The 17,899-nt window shown below is 37.2% G+C and overlaps 3 protein-coding genes across 3 annotated transcripts in view; 1 reads left to right on the forward strand and 2 right to left on the reverse strand.

Annotated features, from left to right (window-relative positions):
* Positions 1 to 9,812, reverse strand: rpf1 (ribosome production factor 1 homolog). Its single transcript, XM_083558609.1, has 9 exons — positions 9,493 to 9,812; positions 5,142 to 5,198; positions 4,921 to 5,001; positions 4,749 to 4,844; positions 4,448 to 4,601; positions 3,903 to 3,985; positions 3,524 to 3,705; positions 546 to 672; positions 1 to 440 (listed from the first exon to the last, which is right to left on the reverse strand). The coding sequence occupies exons 1-9, from the start codon at positions 9,724 to 9,726 to the stop codon at positions 399 to 401; spliced, it is 1,056 nt and encodes a 351-aa protein (XP_083414735.1). The 5' UTR covers positions 9,727 to 9,812; the 3' UTR covers positions 1 to 398.
* Positions 8,231 to 17,899, forward strand: part of uox (urate oxidase) — a 13,440-nt gene continuing 3,771 nt past the window's right edge. The window contains exons 1-5 of the mRNA XM_083558618.1: positions 8,231 to 8,321; positions 16,231 to 16,302; positions 16,437 to 16,649; positions 17,249 to 17,365; positions 17,543 to 17,621. Of these exons, the coding sequence (XP_083414744.1) occupies positions 16,285 to 16,302; positions 16,437 to 16,649; positions 17,249 to 17,365; positions 17,543 to 17,621 (427 nt within the window). The 5' untranslated portion in view covers positions 8,231 to 8,321; positions 16,231 to 16,284. The remainder of the gene's footprint in view (positions 8,322 to 16,230; positions 16,303 to 16,436; positions 16,650 to 17,248; positions 17,366 to 17,542; positions 17,622 to 17,899) is intronic.
* Positions 10,602 to 14,782, reverse strand: dnase2b (deoxyribonuclease II beta). The gene is made up of 6 exons (XM_083558610.1): positions 14,556 to 14,782; positions 14,289 to 14,457; positions 12,445 to 12,523; positions 11,901 to 12,062; positions 11,503 to 11,700; positions 10,602 to 11,097 (listed from the first exon to the last, which is right to left on the reverse strand). The coding sequence occupies exons 1-6, from the start codon at positions 14,657 to 14,659 to the stop codon at positions 10,763 to 10,765; spliced, it is 1,047 nt and encodes a 348-aa protein (XP_083414736.1). The 5' UTR covers positions 14,660 to 14,782; the 3' UTR covers positions 10,602 to 10,762.

Raw genomic sequence — 17,899 nt, forward strand, 5'->3', positions numbered from 1 at the left:
TTTATGAATTCAGAGATGTTTTTAATTCTCGTACTAAAATTCTTGACACCACAAATTCAGTCAGTCATTTTTGGAGATGGAAAAAAAAAAACACTAAGCCATAATACTTTATAATACAAACATTCTTTCTTGACATGTAGACAGTCAACATCAGACATGATGATATACAATACAGTGACCAGTTGCTGATCTGAGACACACTCTGCCATCAAACTGCAAGAAATATCTTCAAATTAATTTTACTATTATGTAAAACTCCATCTGACCTGATGATCTGACTTGCATTAAGTGATGAAGTTCTATTTTTGTATTTTTTTTTACAATAACAAGTCGACTGGTTGCACTTTAAATATAATCAGCATCATCTCGTCAGGGTGACGTTTTCTTTTCCATTGTCTTTAGAGATGGAATTTTCTCCTGCTGCTGTCCATTTCATGGCGCTGAAACACAAATGTCGGTTTTTGGTTATTGAAATCTTCTTAAAATATACGACTCAGCAAAACATATGACAAACAGATACATGGCAACGCTCCTTATAAACTCACCTTATGAACCCATTCGTACTCCCCGAACTTGGAGTCAAATGTCCCTTTCTGCAGAGAGCGGAGCTTAAGAGTGAACCGGGGCCCCAGTTCCTGAATACCCACCTTCTTCTCGTTCCTGAAAATGTACCTAGATGAGGCAAGATAAAATGTTCATATAATAAGCGAAATATATCCTAATAAATGAGTTTTGAGAAAACAAACATACTTGCCAGATGAATATTTGCACATTTAGTAGCTTGCTAACAGGATAAGTCTAATACAAATGTGATGTACAGTGGAACCCAGGTGTACGAGGTTAATTCGTTCCTGAAAACCGCTTGTGTTCGCATATGCTTTTACTCGCAAGTAAATTTTCTCATAAGAATGAATGTAAAAGTGTTTACCGTATTTTCCGGACTATAAAGCGCACCCATATATAAGCCGCACCCACTGAATTTGACAAAGATTTTTATTTTGAACATAAATGAGCCGCACCTGTCAATGAGCCGCAGGTGTCTACATTGAAGTGTAACAGAGACTGTTAAAGACTGTCTTTCGTTAAAGCCTGAACTTTACACAGTGTCTGTTACACGGTGTAACGGGTGAAATATGTTGTGGCTCCTTTAAGAGCAGAGCGGTATTTTGGGAATAGCTTGCCGCCACATTTTTCCGATATTACTGCATGTGTGCAAGACCGAGGAATATGTCCTTATTATTTTCTGATGCTCATTTCTAAGTTTCTTTGACTAACCCGTAACGCTGTTGCCAAGAAAAATAAAAAAGCACGAGTTTTGGAAACCTGTCTGTGCTTATATGATTTCTGTTGCAACTGGAGTTAGCGAGCTATCCCTTGACCCTGATACAACGCGTTACGGCTTGTATCTAAACAGTAGCATACTAAGAAAATCATTGTTCACGGTCTTCCTCCTTCCTTTCACAACCATTTCTCTCGGGAGTTTATCTTTTGGCATCGTCGTGTGTTTAAAAATCTCCATCGATGGAAGTTTTTTCTTCCGATGCCGTGCAGCTCAGAACACAGGTGAGGTGCGTTTTTTCGTTTCCGTTCGGAAATTCCATTGGTCTAATGTTATGGGTTTCAGTTTTTTGGCTTGAAGTTTGTGAAACCGGGAAAAACCCAGGAAAAATGCATAAATTAGCCGCTGCATTGTTTAAGCCACGGGGTTCAAAACGTGGGGAAAAAAGTAGCGGCTTATAGTCCGAAAATACGGTAATCTGTTCCCAGAACTCAGGCGAATTTTAGCCCTTAAAAATGTTTTATGCCTAATTTAACACACAAATATACTTGTAACAAAGTATAAACATGAAAAGTAATAAATTATAAACAAAGAAATAAATAACTTTTTTTGTGTTTGTACTTACTGTTGAACTAGACATATTGCATATTGCAGACAAAGCAATGCAATATCATGCTTTCCTACTATTTTTTTTCTTTATTTCAATAATTATTCTTTTTACAACCTTCTTTCCGGAACTATCACTACACATCTTCGGACTTATGATGCTAAATTTATAGTGAAAAAAAACAAAAACGTTTAAAATCAGACTAGAATGCACTTAGAACAATGTCTATGAAGCGACTGAGCATGAAGCGTGGGGATGGAGGTGACGAGCAGAATGTGTGACTGGAACCAAAAGCGGAAAAAAAATGCTCGTCTTCTTCGACAAAAAAAAAAAAAACCAAAAAAAACAGTGGTGGACAGTAGAAGTAATTGTAATATCGTTACTGTACTTAAGTGGTTTTTTCGTGTAACAGTACTTTACTGAAGTGTTTTCATTTGGTGAGACTTTTACTTTGCTGCATTCCAAAGTCAATGTTGGATGTTTTGGGGACAAAGTTAGAGAGGCCTGATTGAGATGGTTTAGGCATGTGCAGAGGAGGGACATGGGGTATATCGGTAGGGCAATGCTGAGGATGGAGCCACCAGGAAGGAAGAAAAGAGGAAGACTAAGGAGGAGGTTTATGAATGTGGTGAAAAAAGACATGCAGGTAGTTGGTATGAAAAAGTCAGATGTAGACAACAGGGGGGGTATGGAGAAGGATGATCCGCTGTGGCGACCCCTAATGGGAGCAGCCGAAAAAAGTGTGATGTATCTTTAACTCTGCCCCTTTTTTTTAAATCATAGGACACCAAAGGACAATAAACAAGCAGAGAAACTATGCATAGGCTACGCAACAGTACTGTACAGTACTCACTATAAATGAAATATTTCTACGAGTTTACACAAAATTCAACTCGCTATATTCTTGCAAATGTTTTCTGTGTGTGTTTAAAGAGTATGTGAGGATGATTTACGGCTTAACCAATAAAAAAAAAATAAAAGCATTTCTAGGGTGCCGTCCATTTATCGGGGAATTTCTTTTTCGCGGGCGGTTTTGGAACGTAACTACCACGATAGACGGGGGACGACTGCATCATTATCGATATCAACGGTACTTGTCTTCAAAAGTACTTGGAATCGGATTACAAATAAAATAATTGCTATCACCCATTCCCACCATTAATGAATTGGTGAGCCTTTATACATAAAGTGAGTTGATAAAGTCTTGTAACAAAAATTATAATAAGAACATTATAGCCATAATAAATTATAGTAGTTTGGATACTTAAGTAAGGCAAATACTTTTGTCCTTTTACTAAAATGAAAGTTTAAAGGGAGCACTTTTACTTTTACTGGAGTAATATAAACACAAGTAATAAAACACAAGTACATGGTTTGTGCACTTCGTCCTCTACAGCAAAAAAAAAAAAAAAAAAAAAAAAGAAGTAGAAGAAAACCTAACATTTCACATTCATTGGATTCCTTAGAATCTACCACATCTATTAATTTTATTATTAAAGAATTTGGATATTTGAACTTTCTACTAGTTTCATCTCTATTCTCTTCAGTGAAGTATGGAATGAAGGAAAGTTTTGCAAGGTCAAAGAATCATCCCTCCATCCATCAAAATATTTATCACTAGTAAGAGGTTTGAATACCTGTGAAACCTGAAGAATATAAAATCTCGCTGGTTGTGGAAAGTGGCGACCTGTCGACCAACAAACTGTGGTTCCTGAGGAAATAATGCCGCAAACATACGGCCGATGCTGTGACCCAGTCTGGTGGTGAAGTTATTCAGAATGATCTCGGGGTAGTGATCTGTTGGGTCCTTTCCCTTTCTCTGTTTAGTAAAGAAAAATTCAAAACAGTTGCAGTGAAATTACAGTAAAATGCTAAAATAGTGCTTAATTACACAAATCTGAATGCAAATAACATTTTTAAAACTTTATATAAACGTATATCGGACTCTTCTAGATGGGGTGCAACTGCAAAAATAATGGTACTTAATGGGGGGGGGGGGGGAATGCAATTACAAACCTTCATCTCTTTTCGGAGTCGAACACTGCTGACTTTAAAATGTGCAGTTGGTCCATCGGGAAGGTGACAAAGAACCAGACCATCTTTGAGAATTTCAGGTTAAGGAATAAAATCACGAGGGTGTGTTTTTTCTTGGTATGCAGCAGAACCATGTAGTCGAACGAGTAAGTTCGTTCCACTATAAGAGAACCTGATAAGCACTTTATTCCTTTGCACAATCATTTCTGCACAACTTTATTTGCACAATTAACTCTGAACTTGCACAGCACAATGCCACTTTATACCACACCACACTGCACATGAACACTTTAAAAACAACCACACTAAATCACGTTAATTTGTATTCTGTCAATATCTGCCATACTCATTCATGTATATACATATATTTTTCGATCCTTTTACATTTTTTTATCCTTATATTCTATTTCTTTTTTTGTGTTTAAATGTTGGACACTCGTATAAAGCATTTCACTGCATGTCGTACTCTGTATGGATGTGTATGTGACAAGATTTGAATTTAAAAATCCCCCCCAGATAAAGGATACTTGGCACTTTTCGGTCCTCATTGATGACCATAAGGTAGGTGAAGTCTCGTGATACACACTGAGGAATGATTCTCTTCAGAGCAAGACCTTTTCTGTAGTACACGTGTGCGTTCGGTATGACAGTCGCAAGCTGCTCACAAAACCGGACAGTTCTCTGAAATAAACAGGCAGTGTATGTTACAGCGTGCAGAGGTCATGTATTTTCCCCATGTGGACCAGAATCGGACATCTTGTGGAAAATTCATGCCTTTACAAACTGGCGCTGGAAATACAGTAGTCGTGACGGCAATAAGAAGCTTACCCCTCTTGGTCTGTCTGAGGTGGTGATGAGAACTTTAGGGTTGACCAGTTTGTTGAAATATGCTGAAAACTCATCAGTCCCTTCATCAAAAGCCACCTGAGAACACAAGCAAGTTTGTTAAAATGAAAATCAACACACCAGAAAGACACAACGCTCAGAGACAGATTTGCACCTCCTCGTCCTCTGGGTCCACTGTCGTCTCATCGTAAATTCTCTGATTTTCAATCGTCTTTGGAACTTCTTTGGGCGGCGCCTGTGTGTTTGTGCGTAGAACAAAAAGGGGAAAAAAAGAGAGAGAAAAATTAAACGGGGATTTTAGTGGTGTATGCGGTCATGGATTTGATGATGAAAAGCGCTAAAAGATTAACATGAAAGTTTAAAAAAGGTTCCTACCTTGTCACCAAGTGCTTCTCTCTCCTGTTTTCTTTTCTTTCGCAACTGCAGTTTTTGCTGAGATGGAGGGAAACACAAAATGTTACTCGCCATCGATCAAGTTTTCAAATCGTGGGGCGATCGCGTTTTCTTAGTGGCGGCTCCCATGATTTGGAATTCCCTCCCTCCTGATCTCACATCTGAAAGAGAATTCTCTACTTTAAAAGCTAAACTGAAGACCCACTTATTCACCAAAGCCTATGTTGTGTAGTAGAGGGTGAGCTTAGGCATCTACGTCCTAACGTTTATTTTAATTGTTGTATTTAATCCTTTTTTGTTTCTCTTTTGTTTTAAGTTCTTACGATTTCATTCTTTTTTTATGATTTTGTATATTTTAGTACTTTTATGTTAATTCATTTGTATCACTATTTTGCACAAGGCCTCTTCACTTTGTTCAGCACCTAGGTTCTACCTGGTGGATGTTAGGTGCTATATAAATAAAAGATTGATTGATTGAAGTTCATCGTTCCTTTGAACACACTCATAGCGGTCACCAGCACATGCACATTTGGGAATTGGTACATACATAAATTATTTCCAGCTTAGTTCTTATTTATTGCAATTTCAAGCCTGTGAAGTAAAACTGCAGTTCAAGGTTCATTTACTCTCAACTTGTTGATCACTAAAATCATGGTGGTGTTGGATGTAATGAGTTGAATTTAATATACACAATATTATTATTTACTCTATAATCTTTAAGATATGGATGAAAATGTTTTTGTTTTATTTTATTTAATGGTATGTTTGTTTTCGTTACCACTTTAAGGAAACGTGTATGAGCTTAATTCTAAAAAGTCATTCTGAAGTACTGAATATGATGTTTTTGTTTTGTTGTGGATAATATTTTGGCTTTTGTTTTTTAGTTGTATTAGGTCTTGATAGTCCACTTGTGATTGGATGGATGTGTGAACATGGTATTACATTGACTTTCCTATAAAACCTATGTTTAGAACATTAATGAAGGTTGCACAACCCTGGTAGGTCATGCCCAGGATACCATGGTTGCCTCAGACCACACAGACCACATGCCTACTGTTGAACTTGCATCACTGATACACTGGCGATAATGCAATATATGAATCCACGGCAACTTAGGCATGCATTTAGGACAGTCTGGTGAACTCTTACAACATCACCTCGCACTCAGACAAGTTGTCAGTCATTATGCTGCTTGGTCTTTTCAAAATAACTGCAAGATAGTTCTTCTATTAGACAGTTCCAATCTTCTATTATGGTGTAGAGTTTTAAAATGCCTAAAGGCAGTGTGAATCATCTGGATAAACTATACCATGATACAAAACTCGTTTTATTTGTATTTTTGTTAATATTCACTGAACCAATCACCTGGAGGCCCAAGAGAACCAAATATTCACTGAACCAATCACCTGGAGGCCTGGAGAACTAAAAACGCTGCAGAAATAGTTTTGATCAGCTTGGTAGAAAAGGCAAAACAACTATTTATCTCACCGTGACCAGAGAGGGAGCAAAAAACACAATGTTTTTGTGTTCATAACAAACCAGTGAGATTCATGACATGCAGTGTCCAGGCATCTCCATTTAAATATGAATGTCACTGCAACAAGGGATTTTGTGTTAAAGAATTCCAGGGATGTCAAACTTTTCATATATGTGACATGCATGTTAGAAAAACCTGCTAGAAATCACTAGGAACTAATTATTGACAAAGGAATTCACCGAAAATGACATGAAAATGCGTTTATTTAGTTTATTTTTTTATCCTGAACCTGCCTGTCTGGCTGCAAGCAACAAACAATAACGAATGCCTCCAATTTGCCTAAAGATTTCTAAAATCTTGTTATATTAAGTGTGCCTCTCTCAAAATTGGATCGGGTCTTTGGGCCGTCACATGCCACAGGGAACCTTACAAAAGCTTAAACAAATCAGCCTGAGCTCTGTTAAAGGACATCAAAGTTTTCTCAACGTTCCCGATCAGTCACGCCGTCGAAGCAAACACGATGTAGAAATGACAGCAAGGTTCGGTCATTTATTTTGTAAATTAAGTAAATCAAGGTAAGTGTAAAAGCAGGCAGGAATTCGTGCTTTTATTTACTTTTACTATCATAATTTACTTTGATCATCAATGAACCGACAAGCCAACCGTGTTCCAGACCGTAATATACAAATCCCTAGCTCGAATGTGACAAACCCAAGCTCACATCTGGGCCTACGTACAATTATATCCGGCCCACGAGATCATAGATCTATTCTTATTGTTATTAACAGATCCCATAATGCACCGCTTCAGCTGCCTTACCGAACGCTAGGCTACCTGGGAACATTCCTGCGTCAATCAATTCAAGCTTCTGTTGATGTATTCCACCCTATTGTAAAGTTATTATGAAGCTAGCGCCTCACAGTGGCGAAGAGAAAAGTTGATTCTGAAAACCGATCGGATTCTGAGTAGATGTTTACTGACACTGCCGGTAAACACGTGTGTGTTATTAGTGGAGCGACAGCCACAGGTATGTGGCTGTAATTAAGGAATTGTGTCCAAGATGGAACTACGAGACAAAACATCAGGGGAAGCTGAAAAACCTGAATGCAGTGCAGAAGATACAGAAAGTAGAAGAGTTAAAGAAGAATCTGACATTTCAGCAGACGTGTTTCACCAGAGCAAAATCACAAAGTAAAGCTGGTGTGAAAGCAGAGGAGAAATCAGAGGCACATCAGCCGGTTATTTACAGAGGGAGAGTTTCTGAAGAGCTGCATGATGAAGCATGTGAGACGTCTTGTGTTTGACTGGAGATATTTTTTATGGAGAGCAAAATATTTTAAGTTATTTAAAGTTTAAGCTTATATTTGTTTTTAATGGCATAAGAGCAAAAAAATCTGATTCTTTTAATTTGTTGTTATTTTAACGTTTACTTAAAAGCACAATTTATTTATTTTTTTTCAGGGTTGAGTTTGACACTCCTGCCCTAGTTCCTGCTTTACTGGTTTAGGGTGCAAGTTGTAGTTTGAGACACAGAATACATGTTATACCAGTTTAGTTTCAACAGGTATAAAAAAAGATCACACAAAGGGGTGCAACTGCGTGCTTGACAGTCTAATGGCTTAATGTACGATTTTTTTGTACCTTTTAAAGGAAAACGAGCCCTGAACATCTGATCTTCAAAACAAGTAAGTAAAAGCATTCTTGAGCTGAGAAAACACTAATTCACTGGATTTACTGAATTCAAAGAGCCGATTCCAGTCCATTGATGAAGGCTGAATCTGAGGAAAATGTATTATTTTGATTCACTGGCTGCTTTCTGAACATCATTTAAAATACAGAAACCTTTTTAGAGTTTCATTGGGAAAAGGCCAATGGAAGGAATCAAAGAGGTTTCGATTTAAAATGCGATTTTCACAATGGATTTCTGTATTTCAATTCACATACTCCATTACAACATGTGCAAAGGGACAATGAAATGATATAATCTACATACTATATTTGCTGCAATCGTCTTAATATGCAAATTACATACCAATTTTAACACGCGATAAGCTGCAAAATGAAAATAAATACATTTATTACCCAAATTGATGAGAGAGTTGTAGAAAAATTCAATGTGCATTTCAAAACGCATTCCAAGCCAAAGGTGTAGCAAATAGTGGGTATAATGGTGCGTGCTAAACTCCCAAGAATTACAGAAACATGGAATTTCTATGGCATTTTGTTTGCAGAATTACTGTTGTTGATCAAAAATATGAATATGATTAATATTAGTAGTACTAGTAGTAGTGGCACTAGAGGGTATTAATGGCACCAGAATTGCTGTGAGGGTAGTTGGAACAGTTCTTTATTGCTGTGCCAACTTGTGTAGACCCTCATATAAAGTATATTATTATTACAATAATAATAATATTAATAATAATAAAAACTAAAGTTGTGAAGGCCTTGAAACAAATAAACATTTATTTTTAGATTTATTTTATTTTACATTTATGGCATTTGGTAGACATCCATATTAAGAGCAATGTTCAATCATCTTATTTTAGACATCTGAGCAGCTTGGTGGTGCTGGGATTCGAACTCATCACCTGCCAATCAGAAGTCTTACATCTTAACTAATAAAATACTGAACTAAACAGAGTGAAAAAAAGGATATATATATATATATATATATATATATATATATATATATATATATATATATATATATATTAGTTAACTGAGTATCTCTATGTATTTTTACACATTTTTGCTCTTTTGATTCACTTCGTGCAGCTCATCCAGAACCATTCGTGTTTCGTTTCGATTCAAGAGAGAAAAAAAGAAATGAAAAAGGAAACTAAAACAACCCCTTACTTTTCTCTTCTCTTGCTTGAGCTTCATGAACATAAGGTGTCTTCGCTGTTTATTTTTGATGTCCGATATGCTGAATGTAGGAGGCAGTGAAGAGTCTGTTGGCTCTGCGGTTTGTGGCTCTTCCGAAATATTTTCCGTCTTTTTCTCGCGTCTTTTCTTTCCATTCTTCTGTTTTTTAACTTTGGTGTTACCGCACGACGCGTCTTCAGACACGGGAACCTCAACGAAATCCATGTTGTGGCTGTTGCTGAGGATCTTCTACGAACGCACGTGAACGCAATGTCTGTTTCCGGGTTGGCCGGAAGTATTCGGGTTGTTTTGTGTCCCGGGTTTTTCAGCTTAGTGCCGCCTACAGGCAGAGTTCAGTCAGACACTCTGCTGTGCTGTGTGTGAACTCATTCACTAATCCGCATATATTTTGCATGGTAGTTAATTTTAATATTTGGGATTAAAAAAATGGTTTAATAAAATCCTGTATAGATTTTGTACAAAAACATTTTAAAGTATTTTTTATTGTTTTACAATAGAAGTTAGACATTAGCCTTATTGCTAATACAGATACATTAATTCATTGTTAAATTTATGTTATTGAAAAAAAGGACTTCCAATCAAACCAAACCACGTCAGTGTCTATTTTAGAAATCTAATCAGACAAAATATGAAGGCAATTTGAGGATTTCAAACATTTATTTATTTAGAAACGTAATGAGGAAGCTGGGAAATAACTTACCAGCTGGAAAACATTGTCTGTTTGAGAGGCTAATAGTTGGACAGGCCAGAGTGGTATTTCACAATTAATTACATGCACTACAAACTGATCTGTCTTTATTATTGTGGCAATGTAGCTGCAAAAAAACCCTCTTCATTGATTACTTGAGCAATAATCATTTGGGGGTCCCTTACGAGGGAAATATCAAGGTCCGTGACGTCGGAGTGGCGTGGGGCCGCCTAGCCATGAGCTCACCACCTGCAGGAGGGACCGTAAGGGACGGTGCTGTGAGGATTGGGCAGCAGTCGAAGGCGGGGGCCTGCTTAGACTGCTGCCCCCGCGACCCGAATTACGGATAAGCGGGAGAAAATGAATGAATGAATGAATGAATGAATAATCATTTGGAATGTGTATTGCATAGGAAAGGCTTCAACATCCCCAGAACGCCTGCCATTCAAATAAATCTGACTGATTGTATTTTCTGAATTGAAATGCTATCAGCAATTTGCTATTTAATGGTTATGGAACTTTGCCGTATATATAACAGTAAATGTCTCGCTCCTAACAACTTTTATACCAGACCACGGCTGAACGGAAAGCCTTGTATACAACTGAATTTTGGCTACAGATGAGTCCACCTCCTCTCCATGCTTGACTGCTCTCCCTGTTTAGATCTCCTATACAAGTCCACTGGATTTGTTTTTTGGAAGAGACACACCACTTGGAGTGGTCGTTATAAGAACTGAAAGTCACAAGCTCAGACAGGGAGACCTTCTTGATGTTCATTGCGTGGTAAGGAAGCGAGCAGTTGGAGGGAAGCTGGTGAGTTTGTCGCTGCCATGTTTCTACAAGCAAGTCTGTCTGCAGTGTCTGTGCTATCCAGCCAGCATAAATATCTGGGACAGAAAGTGAAAACACAAGGGGCAATAATTAACGATCAGGTGACAACAGCTTGAAATATCACAATATGGACATGGACAGAATAGTGAAAACAGTAATAGGGTTTATGAATTTAATGCCAAAACCTAAATTTGAAATTGCATATCTAGTGATAATATTAGACGTACTACATGTCCACCGGGTGCAGAAAACGTGCACATCCTAAAAATTGCCCCTGCCCCTTACACAAGCAAAGTCAATAGTTACTCAAGAGCACTTGAACTTTGGCATGATCAAATATTTTCATGATTACTGTCTGGAAAAAAAATACATGTAATAAATATACAGTATGTTGTCAGTAAAAATGGGTGTAAAGTATCATCATTAGAAAATGGCAGAATAAAACACTAAAAATCTCTTACCATCAACATATCTGTGTGATTTGGCGAAACTAAGGAAAGTCTCTCCCTTGACTGACATCAGCTTTTCAAGCTTTCTCCTGGGAACCACAGACACTGTTTTGCCAGCACAAATCCATGCCATTTCCTTCATATCTGCATAATAGGCTGATGGCACTGAGCAGTTGTATGTATATGGCTTAACATATGATAGTTGCTGTGCTGGGGAAAAAAATGTGGCATAATGTTTATGCATGTAACAGATATTCAGGATTTTGTTTATACTGTTAGACAATGAAAGTATATGAAAAAGAATAAGTGCATTTAAAATGTGCATTTGGTTAGTATGCAGCCATGATGTCATGGTAAAAAGTAGTCCTATGAATGGCTTTATAAATGTATTTCTTGACATGTTTGCTTACAGATTCTTTGGAACTGTTTGTAACTATAGGTTGTACACTGAACACTCTGCCCGAAAAGTTTTCCAGTGGAGGGATAGCCAAACCCCATTTCAGGGAAAGGTGGAAAGTGAGGAATGCTGTGTGTTATCCAGAAGCCTTGAAACTGATCGAAAAGCAGTGCCCCTGGACAAAACACACAAATGACACAGGGTCACACAGGGCATCACTCAATGCAAAAATGATGTGCTAATTACATGATGATCAATCTGATGGTAATCTATGATCACTGGCCATATGAAAGAGAGAAAAGCTTCACATTTATTAACAGCTGGCTGATCTCATGTAGATAAACTTTCATATTTGATGGGGGTTGGGGATTAATCTTAGTCAACAACATTTATCAGTTGTGCTCTTTGTACTTGACTTCAACTCTGTCAAAAGCAGCAAAAAACGGGACAGTATTTTTTTCAAATAGCAAAAGCAAATACTCGTGCATGAGCAGTGGAATGGTATTTGTTCTGTTTTGTTTTCTCTTTTAATTTGGCATAAAAATAGTGAGTAATACCTTTCGTGTGTCCATAATTAATCATATACTTCAGCACCGGAGGAGCATCATTGTAAAGCATGTATGCCGAGCTGTTTAACTATAAAAAAAACAATCCATTATTAGTATAATACATATGACACAATTAAAAATAGATAATGCCATACAGTATATCTGTTATATCACAGCAAAAAATCTGCATGCAATGAATACAATATATTTATGCAAATATTTATAAAACATTTACATTTGTAAAAAATAAGGCATATAATAAATGTAGCAACTTTATGAGAAAGAGTAGTGGAAGCCAGGCTGAGAGAAGAGGTGACCATCTGTAAGCAACAGTATGATTCCATGCCGAGGAAGAGCACCACGGACCCAATATTTGATTTGAGAATGTTGATGGAGAAGTATAGAGGACAGAAGAAGCTGCATTGGGTGTTTATGGATTTAGAGAAAGCGTACGACAGAGTGCCAAGAGAGGAGTTGTGGTATTGTAAAAGGAAGTCCGGTGTGTCAGAGAAGTATGTGAGGGTGGTGCAGGACATGTATGAGGACAGTGTGACAGCATTGAAGTGTGCAGTAGAAATGACAGACTGGTTCAAGGTGGAGGTGGGATCGCTTTAAGGATCAGCGCTGAGCCCTTTTCTGTTTGCAGTGGTGATGGACAGGTTGATGGACGAGGTCAGACAGGAGTCTCCATGGACTATAATGTTTGCAGATGATATTGTGATTTGTGGTGAAAGTAGGGAGCAGGTTGAGAAGAGCCTGGAGAGGTGGAGGTACACACTGGAGAGGAGGAGAATGAAAGTCAGTAGGAGTAAGACAGAGTACATGAGTGTGAATGAGAGGGAGGGCAGTGTAGTGGTGCAGTTGCAGGGAGAAAAGGTGTTAAAGGTGAATGTGGGTGGAGAAGAGTGGCAGTAGTGATTTGTGATAGTAGGGTATCCGCAAGAGTGAAAGGGAAAGTTTATAGGACTGTGGTGAGACCTGCTATGTTGTATGGTTTAGAAACAGTGGCAGTGACTAAAAGACAGGACGCGTAGCTGGAGGTGAAGATGTTGAGGTTTTCGTTGGGAGTGACGAGGATGGACAGGATTAGAAATTTGTTTATTAGAGGGACAGCGCATGTTTGACGTTTTGGAGACAAGGTGAGGGAGGTGAGATTGAGATGGTTTGGACATGTTCAGAGGAGGGACATGTGGTATAAGGGAAAAAGAATGCTGAGGATAGAGCTGCCAGGAAGGAGGAAAAGAGGAAGGCCGATTAGGAAGTTTATGGATGTTTTGAGGGAAGACTTGCAAGTAGTTGGTTTGAAAGAGGCAGATTTAGAGGACAGGGGGGTATGGAGACGGATGATCGGCTGTGGTGACCCCTAACTAGCCGAAAGAAGAAGAAAAAGAAGATAATAAATGTAGCAACTTATTTCCTATTTGATTGGTCTTAACTATAAAACATTGGTCAGAAAGGATCAAGATTTAAAAAGATATTCTTCCTGCTCTATCAATTCTGGTTCCTGAATCTGCTGCATCAGATAACTAAATAATGGTTTTTAAAGGAAAAACTAAATACCCTTAAAAATATTTTTTGAAAAATCTATACAGATATGAATGTTGGTTTGTGTGTTAATTTTACATGAGATTTTTAAATCTATTATCAGGATTTGACCTCTGCATACATATAGACAATTCCCTGTTACTAGCTTTTCAAGGCAGCAAATGTAAATGAGCAAAAAATTACATAGGAGGTTTGCATTTATTATATTCTTCCTCATCTGATGAACGTTTTATTATTAAAACCAACCAGGATGTAAATAATACAATGTATATATACAGCACATAATAATTAGTCATACACAGTCATACCTGGTATCTTTGGTAAAACTGGCTCAGTGTTCTACCTAAAGCCCCTTCACTGGTATTCACTGCATTTTTACTCATCTGCCATTTGGTTAATGAGGCATCCAGGTACATGTAGTCAACTCCACTTCCCAAAGAACCTTGTTTAATTCTTGGCAGTTTGTACATGATGAACCTAAAATTAGGAAAAGAATGAATAGAGAGACAAAGCTCTATCAGGAGCAAAAACTTCACTAAAATGTAAACAATAAAATCAGTTTAGTCTCCATCTACCAGTCAACTGGCTGCCCATCTTCATTTAAGCAGGAGATTTCACCCTCACACAGGGCACCTAAGAAGAAGAATAGCTGAAAGAAAATCAAACAAAACATGAACATTTTCCCTCGGTAACACGGTGAACTAGTTCCTTCTGATGTAGAATTAAGAATGTTGCTATATTTCTTCCTTGTTATTTAGCAATAGTGAGAGTGTCAATATGCAGCTGCATGGGGTTAAAAGAGGAAGCTGGGGAATTTAGTCTCATGACTCTCAACATGGCAGCAATGACTCATATACCCCAGATATATTTACACTTTATTAAAGCTTGTCTTGAGTGTACAGCATGAACTATTAATTTTAGTATGGATTTACACTACTACAGAGGTGGGAAGTAACGAAGTACAAATACCTTGTTACTGTACTTAAATAGAGATAACAAAAGTACACACATTCTTCACTCAAGTAGAAGTACAGATATTCATGTTGTTTTCTGTAAAGTGCCTTGTGCGCCTTTTGGTTGCTGTAAGGTGCTCTATAAATAAAATTTGATTTGATTTGATTTGATTTGATTTGAAAAAAATCTTAAAAGTTGAAGTACAGACTTAAGTTAAAGTAAAGGATACGGACGCTACCATGTACTGAAGTAAAAAGTAGCCATCACTACTACTTTTTTCACTGTCATGTTTGAAACTGGGTTAGGGTTAGGGTTAGGGTTAGGGTTTGTCAATGGATCTCCAACTTCCTGACAGAGAGACCACAAGCTCTACGGGTGGAAAAAAACACACATCATCCTCCATCACCCTCAGTACTGGAGCTCCTCAGGTTTATGTTCTGAGCCCCCTGATATACTCGCTGTACACATATGATTGTGTGGCCACTTCAAACTCAAACTCCAACACCAACAACCATTTCTTACCCAGGGACACTGGGATATGCGCCTGAACTTTGCAAAGGGTCACCTAGATAGAGATCCGAACTTCTGGTCATTCATCCTCTGGTGAGATGAGACTAAACTGGAGCTCTTTAGACATCTGGATATTGCATATGTCTGCCGTAAAAAAGGAGAAGCCTTCAATCCTAACGATACCATTCTAAGGGTCAAGCACGGTGGTGGTCACATGATGCTATGGGAATGCTTCTCTGCCAGTGGTACAGGTAACCTTGTTGAGATAGATGGTATCATGAAAAAGGAGAACTATCTCAAGATTCTTTATGAAAACCTGGTGGCGTCAGCACGCAATCTCAACCTGTAGAGAATTACAAGAAGCTTTTGCAGGCGTCATTAAGAACAAAGGCTTTTCTATTGATTATTGAAACATTGTAATGAAAAAAAAAAAAACATGAAACGTCATATTTCTTGAATTAAATATATGAAAGTATTATAAAACTCATTCATCATAGAAAACATCTCAAAAACACTATAAAAAATACCAAGGGTATGAATAATTTGGAGCACAACTGTATATATATATATATATATACCACCAATCTGGGTGAAAGGGTAAAATTCTGCAGTCATCTTAACAGAAATTCGTGTTTTATAACATCCAACCCTTGACATGGATGTGACCAGTTGAACCAATTGCGAAAGGCAAAAACACACACACACACACACACACACACACACACACACACACACACACACACACAAAAATGATACCACCCCCTAAATATAATCTTCTGTTCTCAGTACATCCTGCACCTGTTGAAGAATAAAGGTTAAAGACATACCTATTTGAGAAATATGGCTACCTCAAACAAGGTGAATATTTTTTTTTATATTTGATTTCTTTATAAATATAAATAATTCCAACCTGCATAACCAATTTGTTTTAATTGTAATGTAATTTCAGTTGCCTCATTTAATGTTTCATTCTGAAATATTTCATTTCGTAGAATGTTGAGTTTGTGAGGACAGGTTATGGGAAGAACCATGTTAAACTTCTGTACATCCGGAGGGAGAGAGATCGACACTACATAATGGAGCTGAAAGCAAATGTGCAGCTTACACTGAACTCTGTGAAAGATTACCTCACTGGAGACAACTCAGACATCATTCCGACTGACACCATTAAAAACACTGTCCATGCCTTGGCCAAGCTCAAAGGAGTAGGTGTAATATTTTTGAGACCTGATTACTACAGCAATTAAGTCATGCAGTATGGGTGTTCATTTAATACTTTAATAATTTAAAACTGAAAAAAAATAATATTTTATTAATTATGCATAGTGAATAACAGAAAGTGAATAGTAATTATTGAACATTTATCTCCATGGGATCCATTTAAATGGTTTTCTTTCTTTATTTAATAAACAAAAGGAGCCCTGCTCTGTGTAGTTGTTAATATTTAGTGCTGTCACAACTTAACTGTGATTATCAGTCAAGCATCCAATGATATTTTCATTATAATACCACAATAAGCAGAAACATCATATTATTACTTAAAGATATGATCTTTTTCACTATCACTATTGTCTTACAAAAGATAGTACATGTTTACCTGTATATGTTCTCCATGAATAAACTTCAGCAGGATTTCAGCTAATCAGAAAATGTTTCTAGTAAAGAATGTTACCTATGAGAACTTACATATTGATGTATCCATGTGAGTAAAGGATATTTTTTAGGGTACACAGAAACAGTATTGTGTGTTGGTGTATTGTATAACCTTATTCTTATTAGGCAAACATTTTTAACTTGTCTGCAGGTGAAAACCATTGAGGTCTTTGCCTTGGACATCTGCAACCATTTCCTGACTTCGTTCAAACATGTCACTCGTGCAAAGGTCAACATCGAGGAAGCTCCATGGAAGAGAATCGAAAAGGTGTTACTAAGTGATCACGAATAGCAGTGTCTCTGTCAGATATACAGTGTTTTAGATAGATTTGATTTTTCTTAGATGTAAAATACGTATACATATGTTTTATATTGAACAGTAAAGACTTTTTATTTATTTATATGTCACAATGCTATTAAGTGCTAATATTCGGGTATTTTGCAGAATGCAGTCGAACATGCCCATGCATTCATCTTCTCTCCTGAGTTTTTGCGATTCTGTGAGGTTGAACAGTACAGAAATGGTGAGAACAACAAATATTTAGTGTTTAGAATTAAGAATATATGTATATATACATATATACATGCCCACTCTAGAGAATTTATATGAACATGCCTCATTAACGTATCTAATTCATTTTGCATGATTTATTAAGCCTTAATTAAGGCATGAAAAAGACTTGTTGATTAAATGTTGTGAAATCAAAAACCTTTCTCACAGACTAATGACTTGTCAGTAGTCTTTTTGTTATTTACTAAAGAGAAGCCTGATCAGAATCAGAATCAGAATCAGGTTTATTAG

This window comes from Silurus aristotelis (genome assembly GCF_946808225.1).
Source record: "Silurus aristotelis genome assembly, chromosome: 13".
Lineage (NCBI taxonomy): Eukaryota > Metazoa > Chordata > Actinopteri > Siluriformes > Siluridae > Silurus > Silurus aristotelis.